We start from the raw sequence: 14,010 nt of genomic DNA on the forward strand, positions 1-14,010 counted from the left end.
TAGTGAATTGCTTCCTAAATCCCAAGAATGATCACTGAATGCTGTATAAATTTTCTTGACAAGCAAAATAGGATCTCCATTCCCACGAATGAAACTTACATGAGTCAACACCTGGCAATATTGGACCGTATATATAAGCATAAATTCACACCCAATTTAGGGATTCTTTTACTCCTGTATTTTGAGAAATAAATAATTATTAATTATGCAAAACTGTTGTTTTTTTTTTTTTTTGCTATTTCTTGTTGCGGAGTTTAAGTCTCTGCAGCCGTAACACGGATTGATGGCAAAAGGAAAAGATCAATGAGTAAAATGCTGCACAGGCGACAGATATAATTGTGATTGAGATTTTTTCCATTTGCTTTGTATTTATACGCAGTAGTCGGTACTTCAAAGGTTATCAGTTTTCTATGAAGGTTCAACAAAACTACTGTATTGGTATATGTCAAAAAAAAAAAAAAACAACAGAAGGATTAGCCATTCAATTAATTGTATCTGTTCTATTCACGTCTTCAGAAGTCGGTCAGTTGTAGGTACAGTTCGGTAGCATGATTGACTGTAACACAGCATACAGTACTCAGCCCAGATGTCAGCATAAGCAGATTATGATGTAACAATGCACTGTAAAGATGGAGTTGTCAATATGAACAAATGATCGTTTGTGTAACAGATTGATTCCAATGCATTGCTTAGTCAAGTTTGTGGCTTCCTTTCATTCTCCCTTTTAATTTATCCAGTCCAAATCCATGATTGTATGTACAAATTAAATAACCAAAAAGTCTGTCGCCAAAAAAATCGCCAGATGGGATATTTTTGTCGCCAATAAGGAAAAAAAATCGCAATTTGCGACATTGGCGAAGCCCAGGACGATCCCTGGTTCATTGATACAACGTTTTCGGTAAAATAACAGATGGCCAAATGTAGGTCTGTTTGATCTATATTCCATGCATCAGTGGGTCTGTGTACCTTTTATGTTTCAGTCAGTTTCCCCGAGTATTTTTGACCATACTACTGTCATAGCCATGGAAATTAATATATTTATATATGTTTTAGTGACTACAATATCTTTCTATTACAATAAGTAACTGTGATATTTATTTTGTGCTGTTTTGACTACTGTCAATGTTAAGTCTACTACTGATCAGTCTTGTGGGACTTGGTACAGACATGCATGTAGGTGAGGGTAAGACCATTTTGCTCATCATACAGGCCATGGCAGTTTATTATGCAATGGATATGCCTTCATAATACTTGACATAAAAGGACATTTATTTAGCTATAAAATTACTGATTTTTTGTTTTAAGTGCATATGATGTTATATGAACCAGTAAACATCATATTTACAGACACAAAACAGGGATGAATAAAACAGCTATACTAGTTTATAAAACATAATCACTGAAACAAAAGTCTGTAATTGTATTATTATATGATTTAATAAAACGTTTTTAAATCAGCTTGTTTCCATATTGTATAAGGTGATTTGACCTGTTACCATAGAAATATGTCATAATGAATGTGCAGTGTCATTATTATCTATAAAAGAAATCACATGATCTTATGTCAACCAATCAAAAAGTATCTCCCACAGAAATCATGTAATAAATAATTTTAACACTGAAATTTAAAGCCCTATCATCTCATATTTTAATTTTTGCTGCTTTTCATTTTCTTTTAGGCGTGGAAGGAAGAAAGAAAATGGGAAGTAGAGTGGATGTTACAAACAAAATTTAACTGTGTTCATGATCTTCATATATATGTTGTAAATTATTTGTCAAATAAATGTTCTTCCTTGTAGAATTGTTCTTCGTATTATGTCAATAACAAGTAAAATACAGTACAACAGCTTTCTAGTATTACTAGTATTGGAGTATTAATACAGCTTTCCCTTGTTATAACATGGTAACTGGGGTCCACTAGTACTGGAACATTAATACAGCTTTCCCTTGTTATAACATGGTAACTGGGGTCCACTAGTACTGGAACATTAATACAGCTTTCCCTTGTTATAACATGGTAACTGGGGTCCACTAGTACTAGAACACTGATACAGATCTCTCCCTTGCCATAACATGGTAATTGGTGTCCATAACTGTTGATCATGTCATGTATGGAACTGTCATGAAAACTCTTAGTGTGTTTGTGAAGGGGCAGAGGAGCATTGATAAAGAAAAAGCTATCCAACATGATAATGTACATACAATATTTAAATGTCCAGTAATATTAATTGTGCACTCAAATTGCACTGTTGCATCTGGAGTGTGAAATTGTGTAATTTACACATATTTATGAAGGCCTGGTGCAAAATCTGTAGTCCTGTATTTAATTATTAATGTGTCATTCATTTTTATAATTATTTTATAATATTGTGGAGATTTCACTTTTTTCGAAATTCCAGGGCTGCAAATATTTTGTTTCCAGTATTAAAAACTTGTAAATTGCTTCACTTGGTTAGTATCCTTCAAAACTTTAAATTTTTTGGGGACATGCGATTTTGGTCACATGCTGAACATTACAGCCAAGCAAAACGTTTTGATCATCTATTGTGCAGCGTATCAACTTTGTGGTTTTATGAACAACTAATGGTGGTTAAATGACATTTTGAAATGATATTAATGCTGCAGTGGCAAATTAGAGACATAGGCAGATTGAAATGATCAGCTTGGGCAGTACCCAACCTGAATAAAATCATTTTATAAATCTTCCAGTCAAATAAAAATTGAAAAATTAACTTATTTAAACAATTTTGTTGCAATCGATGGCATGACAGTCAAATCTACAAATCATGTTATAATAAATTGCTTTATAATGAAGAAGAGCTGAATCAAGTCTTTACAGTTGAGACTTGTTTAAATAAAATCTTATTTGTAAAAGACATCTCTATAGTCAATATTCTTTTTATTTTTAGCTCTAATGGTTATATACAAGAATTTAAGGAATGGCCCTTTGTCCATCATCAGAAGTTTATCCATCCATGAGCTCTACTTTGTTATAAATACTCTTGGAGGATTGCCATAGAACTTTACACACGTTCATCCCAGAGTCTAGATGGTCGTAAGTAAAAATGGTGCTGCTCAGGCATACAGTCTGGTAACCACATCACTCTTCTTGTAAATCTAGTTATTGATATTCCTCCTGAATGGATGGCCATATCAACATGGAGATTTCTCTATGATATCTGGTTGGTTTTAAATGAAAGTGGTGTTTATCTGATGCTCAGTATGGCCATCATGGCAGCCAACTTAAAATCTTGTCCTCACTACTCCTCCTGAATAGAAATTGACATCAACATGGGGGTTCCTCTATAAGACTTCTTTTGATGTATAGTTGGTCCTGAATGAAAATGGCGTTGATCTGAGATCCAGTATGGCTGCCACGGTAGCCAACTTAGGTACATAGTAGATTAATTTATTAAAGTGCCTTTTGCTATTTACAATTCTTCATATTAAATATTTTAAAAATTTTCCACCATTTATCATCCATCTGTCCATCAAACTTTAATTTACAAGCTCCAAAATCCATTCAAGATATCTCCATGAAATTTGGCACACATACTAGACTATTGGTTTAGACGTGCATTTCACCATTCACAATTCTTCATTTTAAATATTTAATTTCCTTCGACAGTAAGGCCAGGTGAGCTATTTATAACTTTATTTTCAATATTTATATTTTTTGTTTTCAGGGCAAATATAGCTATCTGTATGTCCGTTTGTTGTCAATAAAAACAATTTTGCTTTTAGAATACAACAATAAAGTTGTCAAGGGTCTTTTAACCAAACTTAGAACACTATTATCAAGCAAGTTGCATTGAGGTGCCTCTTGATATTTATAATTATGAACATTCAGTACTTTTATACTGGGCCATAAAGAACTAGCATTAGTAGTATAAAAATAGAGTACTAGCATTAGCAATATGAAATTTAGATTGCTACATGGTTCCCACGCTTTTCTAAAGATAAATTTCCAGGTCACTTCCAGGTTTTTTTCAGGATGAAGTTAATTTTTTCAAGGTTCACATGACCATTACTGAATGGAATTAAAGAACATTTTAGATTGTAAAACATGCATTTTCTAAATCTAAAGATGTTTCTCTTTCAAGACTCTTGCCTTACAAAAATGGTACTAACAGCTGCCTTGCTTGGCACTCAGCATTAAGAGGTTAGTGTTAGGACTGGTCAGCCTGGTGTCAGGATAATGTGACTGGGTGGGACATCATGCTGCATGTCTGCGGCATGATGCCCCAGTGCTAGACATCACTATAAACTGCCACACTGCAGACATCATAGCAATATGACTTAAATTTTTTTTAAAGCTGTGTTAAAAGTCCAATCACACACACACACACACACTTTCAAGACTCTCCAAAACATATAAGTCAGAAAAGATGATCATTTAAAAAACCACAAAATGTATCACACTATAAAATAAAGCAATAATTAATCTTAAACCTAGGACATATTTGGTGACAACATTCCAGTAAACCTAAGAGTAAAAAATGGGAATAAGGGTCAAGGACATCTTTAAAATTACGTAACCAGTTTTTAATGAACCCTGATATCTCAGGACCTGGTTATGTTAATGATTTTTTCTACATGCCTGATGTAATCAAGATAACCAGGTTTGACTGTGTAACAATGGTAATTACTAGATGGATAGTGTCCTTTTGCTGTTGTGACAGATTAATCACATTTGCAAACAGATGATTAACCTGGGTAAGGAATGTGACCTGACTAGGAATGAGCCCTGTTTACAATTCAAGGCTGGGAATGTGACCCATGTTCTGTAAGAAAAAAAATACTCCTTGAAAACTTGTGGAAGTAGTTGAAAATAGTACAGAGGATTGAACTAACCATACCCAATGCCAAGCTCCTGTGTATTTAGAGTACCTGAGAAAACAAGAGCAAACATGCTGAGATATTTTATTGGTTTAAAACAACCAATGGTATTGAATTTCTTAGATATGTTTAACTTGGACACCATGCATTTATTCACACTCATCTAAACTGAATCAAGTCATCCTAATAAAAAGTAGTGCTCTCCACAAGTGCATGTGTGACAGTTTATGGCCAATGTAAACCAACCCAATCCCCATTAAAAGGAAACAAAATAATGTGGGAAGGGAAGCAAATCAAAGAGAATGTTCAACTCCATCGAGTTATTTTGATCCTACTACAGCCATTCATCCATGGAATGCTGCATTAAGAATATGACGGCCAAATGTTTAAAGACCCTATCCCTTCCCAACATCTGCTTGAACTTTCAGTGGATGATATTGAAGCAAATTTACCTATCATCAGGATTGGGAATAAAGGTTCTTTTTGAGGCAGAGCTTAAAGCAAAAATGTGATGATAATGATGACAATGACTTTGATTACTCCATAAAACAGTGATATTTTCGGTGATGAACTAGAAAATGCAGCCAGTGACTTGTAGGAAATATTCAGAGCCATGCAGTTTGAGCCTCTGTGGCTAAAGGCTACTAAGAAATATAGCAGAAAATATACAAAATAAAAATTTAACTGAATTTTTTATTTTTTTATTTGTTTCCGGTATGGTTAAATTATATAATTTAGCTAATGTATTCATGTGGACATTATCATCCTTTCCGAAATCTCAGGCCAACAAGTCTTGTTGCAGGACAGCTTCTTTTAAAATGTTACTGGTTCTTTTAGCCAATATGTTTCCTTTCTTCTTGTAATTTTGTACAACAACAGTTAATCAAGAAAAATGTGTTAAAATATTATTTAAAATATCATAGAATTGCAATATTCCCAATATACACTGAATGAAATAAATGTATGTTCAAATATATCACAGTTGCTAAATATTCAGAAATGTCTGTAAACAGTTATTATCATGACAACATAAAATAGACCTCTCTATTTACCAGTTGCAAAAAAAGAATTAATTCTAAATGAGCATCAGCTGTCTTTAATGCACTCATGCACCATATTTCTCATGACCTCACGTTTGTTCTGAGATTCTTTACACCATCAGCTGGATCACAGTTATTCATTGACAGTGACAGCAAATATTCTTGACAATGAGATTTAAACACATCCTTTGATTCAAGTCATAATGCCACAACCACCGAAAAGTCTGTAACCCTGAAGTGTGTTTTACCTGCTCAAGCCAGGGCAGTTGTTCATATTTCTTTCTATTTCTATCAATAGAAAACTGATATGAGGGATTTCTGAAATGGCAAGGGCAACATAAACAAATGAATTCAGCTAATTTTGTGTCCCTTGCTTAACTATCATAGCTAATAAAAGTTTACAATAATTCATCTTTGATCTTTAAGAAAGAGCTTTAAAATTACCAGGCAAGCATAAAAATAACCAGCTTTCTCTGCCCTATCTCAAAAGGCATTAGAGGAAAAAATACAGAAAAGAGGTGAAACAAATTCAGCACTGACTCTGATCTTGAGAATAAAGCTTCCACTGTGATAGATGAGATGCCATCAAAATGAGAACATAGTGTACTATGGTTTATCCCTGTACCTCAAACAGCTTTAATGATAAAAAGTGAAAACAAAAGAAACTCTTGAAAAATTTATCTGACCTTGATGACAAGACCTCGAGTGTTCAATTTAATACATCTAATAACAATAAATAAGTATACTGAGTTTCATCCATTTATCTTACACAGCTGTTAACTTAAGAAGCATTAGATAAATGTGACTGAAAACAAAAATCAAAATTGACCTGTGACTTTGACCTAGGACAGAAACCCCAGTGTGGTGTAGAACACACTAGTTAGTGATGATAAACTGTAACACCAAATATCAACCCATTACCTTAAATGGGTCTAAAATTATAGATTGGAAAGGGACATGTAGTGGAAAAATTCAACATATGACATTAAGCTGATCCTGAATATAAGATCCTCATTCAGGGAACCCAACATTCTTGCTAATGATGACTATATCCCAAATTACATCCCTGAATCTGAAAGAAGTTTTAAAGTTATAGAAGGAAAAAGAAAGAGTTATGACAACAGAAAATACTGAGCCATAACCTTGACCTTGAAGACTGGACTCCCAGTGTGGTATACAAGACACCTAGTGATGAAGTGCGAGCATACCAGATTTCATCTTTTATCTTAAAGTGCTTTAATGTAATAAAGCAGAAGGGAGAGTGACGAAAATGTAAAATATTTAGCCATGAAATTGACCTTGATGATGGGACCTCCAGTGCAGTATGTAATACACCAACTGATGATGTACAAGCATACATACCAGCTTTCAACCTTTAATCTCAAATGGCTCTTAGCACAGAATGTAAGGTGTGATGGAAAATGGACAATACACGACCTCGAAGAGAACAACACCTTCTAGCAATGCTGTGTAAATATACAAATTTTCAGCCCTTTATCTCAGTGGCTTTAAAGCTAAAGTTCAGAAAAGAAAGTGTGAAAGACAAATGGAAACACAGATACTTTGTTTCAAGCTTAGACAAAAATTCTTACAATCAACGTGTACTTCTTATATCAGAAGAAGAAAAAATCCAATGAAAATTAAACTTAATTGAATTCTTCAGGAGTATTTTAAAATAGGAAATTAAAATCTTTCTTGTAAGATAGCCTGGACAAAAACATTAAAAATACACATTTTTTCTTTATTTTGCAATTATTATTATTATAAATATTTAACATTTTTTTAACTATAATTTAATATGCTTTTGAAGGCAATATTGTATCTTACAGACAAATGGAAAATCACTAATATCTATATTTTGGTTTAAATGCTACATTCCAGTCATAACATCTGAAGCATGAACCATGTACCAACTTGAGAAAATGAGCGAAGTTCAACAAGCTAAGAAAAATTGCAACTTGCAAATGATTTAGTGGGATACCAAACATAATAAACCAAGCAGATACAATCTAAAATGTCCAATAATGATTTTATTAGTTTCTTTCAATATTAGAACGCAAGCATTAAAATTCATATTAAGGGTACCAATCAAGGCACGTCAAGGAAAACTTACGAAACAAGATGGATTATCAGTCACAACATTTATCATGAAAAGAGTAATCTACAAACATAAATCTGTTATGCTAATATTTCAATGTTCACTATTTCCATGACAAAATGTAAATCCACTTGAAGAATGAACTTAACTTGCTGAAGAAATGATATCACTTGTTTCAACAGTTCATTTTGCATGCCAACTGTCTCCATACTGCATATAATCAACACTGAATAAATGCATACCAACAAAAATAAATCTATATATACTTTTTAAATATACTTCTGCAATATCTTTGACCTTCAATATAACCTTCAGTATACCTTCTAGGCCACAATATCTCATCATTTTGCAGCAAAATAAACTTAGCATGTACAACTGCTATTGTCTGCTTTCCTATCTTTTCACAACAAATCACCCTAAAAAGTTAAGTCACAAGAGTCCATACTATAAATTTGATGCTGGGCAACTGGACATTAAAACTGAGGATTGCCAAACCCCACTTCACCCTGCACCTGATGAATTTCTGCTAGCAGATCTGGATCTTGGAGATTCACCTATTAGAAAGCGAAAAAAGACATCATTAATGAATTTCTCGTCTTTGAGGATTCCTCCACCTACCATGGGTGTACTGAAGAATCTGACTTAAAATGATTTATCATATATACTCACTTATAAGTCCAGTCCAGCTGCAAAAAGCACAGATCCTGATCGGTCATCACATAATGATCAAGCAGAACAGGATCTATGTTCTTAGTTCTACCATAGGTGTTAACTTGCTTGGTTTACCTGTAATTTGTATGTGTTTTTCCATTTTTATCAGTGTAATGCCATACAATCGTTTTGTACGTTTTTTTCATATACATTTTTTTTTTCATTTTGTGTGAATACAGAACTCTGGACATAATATTTTTAGAACAAGAATTCAACTAGATCAGGGTGACCCAAAACAACCAACCAAATCATACTAAAAACCATACTTTTCCTTTAATAATGAAACCAGTTTCATTTCATGGTTCAACTTCTGTGTGTGAAGATCTTGTTTATCGCTCTGACATTTGACACTCGCTAGGATTTCTAATATTGACAATCTACCTGTGTAGCAAGTAAGTTTTCTTATTTTATGCATTATTATTTTATTATTTATACTTATTACTATCAAATGCGTAAAGTTTACATCAATTTTCAAACTTTACAAAGTGTGGCAGTCATGTTCATGATGTTGGTGTAACCGTGATTCATCTGACTTTTCTGTGTGTACATAAAGTCAATTTATTAAAATTTGTAACAATATACTAATTAAAAATAAATAGTCTGCTGATTTTAGTACCAGCATTTTATCGTGATGTCATAGTTTTGAATTAAGTTTGTCAGATATGTAATGCGAACACAAAGTTGCATTGGCATAATGACGGAAGTAATACAGATACTGAGGGATGTCATTCTTGTGGCTTGAAAATATGTAACACTGTCAATTTATATCAAATTTTTGACCAAAATCAGTACACCATATAGCAAATTCATATCTTTTCAAACACCAGATATGCAATTTTGATAGAAATGATCAACAGCTTACAAGGTATAAACTTCTGGACTGCTACTTTGTCAATTTTTATTTATTTTTAGATTTTAGTTTGTGGATAGCTCCTGGCATAATACCTTGGGGTTTATGAGGAAAAATATAAATCCATAACACATTTTTAATTGGGAGATCTTCCTCTATCATATGTCACATCTAAAGTTTTAAATTATTTTTTAAAATTTCTTTCATCTAATTGAAATATTCCATCCATCATATGGCTGAGCCTAACACAAAGAAACACGAGCTTGAAGACACTGACCAAGGTTGAGCCAAAGTTTCAGGCTCAGTGGATTAAAGTTTTCCCTGGCATTGTAGATGTATCCAAGTTAGGATCTTCCCATGATTTTTGTAAAATATGCAGTAAAGACATAAAAGTGGTGGCATCGGGCATATAAGATCTGGAGAAACACATAAGGGAGCATCCATCAAAATCTTCTTTGCTTAGCCAAAGCAATAAGATGATAGTGTTAAAGTAAAAAGAATGAAATAAATTTCAGAAATGTAAATAATTATGTAAATATGTGTAAAAATACTTAGTGTATAGCATTTGTTGTTTTAAAACTGTTGATTTTATATAATGTATGAATACATTTTTTCATGTAAGGTTTTTTGGGTCATTGTAAGGTTTTTGTTGGTCTTCATCTCAAAGGGTTGACACCTATGGCCTACTGATTACTCTTAACAAATTGCTTAGACATTATGCAATGGCAGATCTGGATCTGTGCAATCTGCAGGTGTGCCTGACTTGTATGTATGTATATATGGTATTCAATCCCCACAATGTAACAAATCAGTGGGAGTAAGAGTTTTCTCTATTTAAGTATTAGCCAAAAGAATATTACTTGAAACACTATACAACATGATCATTATTCTAATTTATAGTACTAATTTGCTAGTAATATATCATTATTTAATAGTCTGCTTCCCTATAACTTTAATGAAAAAGCACAATGTTATATTAAGAGAGATAGAGAAAATCTGTAACAGTGAAATGAAACCTGTGACAGTCTAAAACAACTTGTGCAGATGACAATAACATAGATACTGTACATATTAAAAATTATCAAACATCAGAATTTACAACAAATTTACATTACTCTGTAAGTCAAAATTTTTACAAGAATCATGACCTTAAATATAACTCCATGGAATTAGCACACTAATATTAAAATGACACAATTTCCAGAACCAGATTTATATCAGTTCACCTTTATGGCATATTTATAAGCCTGTTCTGCCTCTAGCTGTCTTCCTGTCCTCAAGCAAACCAGTGATAAGTAGCCCCACACCTCACCATCTGTATTATTCAGGATATTGGCTTCTGATAAGGCATCTTCAGCCTCTGTCAACTCATTCAGCTGTAAAGGGAGATGAATAATTAATATTTACTCTGTTCCAACATGTTTTATGACTGAAATTCCATTCACTCAACTATGAACAGGCTGATTCAGATCTGCCATTGCAACAGGTCAGGGTCTTTGTTTTGTTTATAATTTTAGACAAATAGGAAAGATCCAATTGCAAAAACTGTGGCTTTTCTAGCAAATTCCAACTCAAAAATACTTTGATGGAATGACTGTCCTGGAAAAGGGGGTAATGACTGGAAAATGACAAGGAACTAGGTCTCATGCTGACAATGCACTAGACAAAATAGAAATGTGTCAAAAGCATCATGATACTTTTTAGAAATTATTGACACTAATTCATTAAAAGAAAGTACTCTAGCTGACTCACATTTAAAAACAGAAACTTTGGAACATGCTAGCCAAGAGTGAATAATCTCCATCAATAAGTCACCATAATGAACACAGTTATGATATTGTGATGTACATGTAATGTCATATCATAAACACGGTACATGTACAGTTTATGCAATAGTGACTATACATAGTATGCATAGAATTGTTTCTAGCTTGAAACATACACAATATCTAGTCCTGTAGTCCAAACATGAATGAAGAGAACTGTTTCTAGCTTGAAACATACACAATATCTGGCCCTGTAGTCTGAACACAAAGAGAACTGTTTCTAGCTTGAAACACACACAATATCTGGTCCTGTAGTCCAAACATGAATGAAGAGAACTCTTTCTAGCTTGAAACATACACAACATCTGGCCCTGTATTCTGAACATGAATGAAGAGAACTGTTTCTAGTTTAAAAACATATACAATATCTGGCCCTGAAGTCTGAACACAAATGAAAAGAACTGTTTCTAGTTTAAAAACATACACAATATCTGGCCCTGAAGTCTGAACACAAATGAAGAGAACTGTTTCTAGCTTGAAACATACACAATATCTGGCCCTGTAGTCTGAACACGAATGAAGAGAACTGTTTCTAGCTTGAAACATACACAATATCTGGCCCTGTAGTCTGACCACAAAGAGAACTGTTTCTAGCTTGAAACATATACAATATCTGGCCCTGTAGTCTGAACGCAAATGAAGAGAACTGTTTCTAGCTTAAAACATGCACAACAACTGGCCCTGTAGTCTGAACATGAATTCATAGAACTGTTTCTAGCTTGAAACATGCACAACATCTGACCCTATGTTCTGAACATTAATTGACAGAACTACTTCTAAACAATCCAGAAAATCCACAGTTTATTGCGAGATTGTTTAAATACACAAAGAAACAATTTACTTTCCTCAGAGGTCCTAAATGGTGGCTGTGAACATTCTTCATTTTGGAGACTATAAGCCCCATCAATTTACATCATCTTTCATACTGATTTATCTCCAGACCATTTTAACACATTACTGGTTTTATCAGGCCAAGGAAATGAGAACTATGTGCCTTTCCCAAACACATATTAAGGCAGCTGGCTCATGCTGGCCAGACAGCTATTAAACCAGTGATCCCATACAACAAAATGAAAGTGTATGACCTGTTCTGAATCCAATGATAAAATCACTATCTATCTCTCACTTGTGAAAATCTATGAAATAATACATACCCTGTAGCAAGCAATTCCAACACCTAACCAGGAAACACAGGACGGTGAACGTTTACAGGCCAACAGGAATGTTTTCTTTGCTTCTTCATACTGAAAAGTAAGATGAACATGTTTCACCCAGCAAGACTAACTGTAACATATTAACCCCTGGCGACAAGTTAATGTGGCAGGAGGTAGTAGCCTACTGCCGAGCTCTGTAGCATCATGGTCATGCATGATACACTAAAATGGGAGGTATTATAGAAAGGTAGACAGATGTAGCTCTACAATGATACAGTAAAACCTGTCATGAGCGACCTCTGCTATGAGCGACCACCTGTCATTTCCGACCACAATCGTAATGCACGGATCGATTTTACTATATAAACGCTCTGTTATGAACGACCACCTGCTGAACGCGACCAGCGACCGCGATTTCTTGGCAAAATATGCATTTTGACACTGCTATGAACGACCGCATCGCCAAAAAATCAAAGCAGATTGACACCACTGACCTTAACTTAATCCTTTGTAAACACTAGAGCTCGGGATAAATGTAGTATGCAAACAAAGTGCACATTAAATAACACTATAGTTGAATAACCATATATCGGGATAAACACCTCTAACATCATTTAATCCTTTGTAACAAAGACTGCATAAATAGCAAAGATTGCTCTAATAAAGTATTTGAAAATAATTTGTCTTGCTACAGTACCAGTTTTGTGAAATTTACAACTCCAGCGTACGGTGTCATTTGTAAACTGCAGTAAACCAGACTAAAGTACATGTCACTAACCGCCATTGTAGTGCCGAAATCATGTGAATAGCCAGTAAGAGTAACATCAAAGGGAGTAATGATGGATATACGCAGTCAATTTAGAGGTTTGTATTTTTTCTTTATCTGTATGAAAACTCACAAAACGCCGGTAGTCCTTATGTCCAAGTGAGAAATCGTTTGAAAGGGCTTCAGTGTTGGTTTGAGTACGTCGTTTGCTTTCCAGTTAATCCATAATGCCTGGAGGGTGAATGAGCTCATTGTCTTTAATACTAGTAAGTGAGAATCATTTCCGGATTTTTTTAAAATTATTTTTTATTTCTTTTGTTAGTGTTTCACCAAGCCACAATCTGTTTACGTGGGTGCAGATGGTCGGAACATTTGTTTATCGAGCTATAACGCTGTTGATTTAAATAAATGTACAGTATTGTTTCCTGATGAGTTAATTATGTCTTTTGGTTTCATTCATTGGTACATAATATATATTTATTCCACAATTCCCCAAAACCTGATCAAAACCTATAGTCTTTATAACGTCAACACTAATAACAACGGCAGAATCTCCGCTGAAAAAAAGAAAAATTTGAACACTGGAAGAAAGGATTAATGTCATTGAAAGAAATGAAAAAGGTGAGACCACTCGCAAAATAGCAGTCAGCTTAAGCGTCGGTAAAACGCAAGTTTAAAATGTAATCAAAGACAAGAAGTCCATTAGAAACGAATGGCAGAAAGGTG

The 14,010-nt window shown here is 33.9% G+C and overlaps 2 protein-coding genes across 10 annotated transcripts in view; one reads left to right on the top strand and one right to left on the bottom strand.

Annotated features, from left to right (window-relative positions):
* Positions 1-1,801, top strand: part of LOC149805325 (uncharacterized) — a 44,018-nt gene extending 42,217 nt beyond the window's left edge. For both annotated transcript variants that reach the window (XM_089949232.1, XM_089949233.1), the window contains exon 14: positions 1,680-1,801. In XM_089949232.1, the coding sequence (XP_089805358.1) occupies positions 1,680-1,710 (31 nt within the window). In that variant the 3' untranslated portion in view covers positions 1,711-1,801. The remainder of the gene's footprint in view (positions 1-1,679) is intronic.
* A 3,723-nt stretch (positions 1,802-5,524) lies between these two features.
* LOC149805326 (cilia- and flagella-associated protein 70-like) overlaps positions 5,525-14,010 on the bottom strand; it is a 106,033-nt gene continuing 97,547 nt past the window's right edge. For all 8 annotated transcript variants that reach the window (XM_089949237.1, XM_089949241.1, XM_089949239.1 and 5 more), the window contains 3 exons: positions 12,519-12,608; positions 10,765-10,914; positions 5,525-8,531 (listed from right to left, as the gene is read on the bottom strand). In XM_089949237.1, coding sequence (XP_089805363.1) covers positions 8,451-8,531; positions 10,765-10,914; positions 12,519-12,608 — 321 coding nt within the window. In that variant the 3' untranslated portion in view covers positions 5,525-8,450. The remainder of the gene's footprint in view (positions 8,532-10,764; positions 10,915-12,518; positions 12,609-14,010) is intronic.

The sequence above is a fragment of the Sinohyriopsis cumingii genome, chromosome 2 (assembly GCF_028554795.1).
Source record: "Sinohyriopsis cumingii isolate HCF-2022 chromosome 2, ASM2855479v2, whole genome shotgun sequence".
Lineage (NCBI taxonomy): Eukaryota > Metazoa > Mollusca > Bivalvia > Unionida > Unionidae > Sinohyriopsis > Sinohyriopsis cumingii.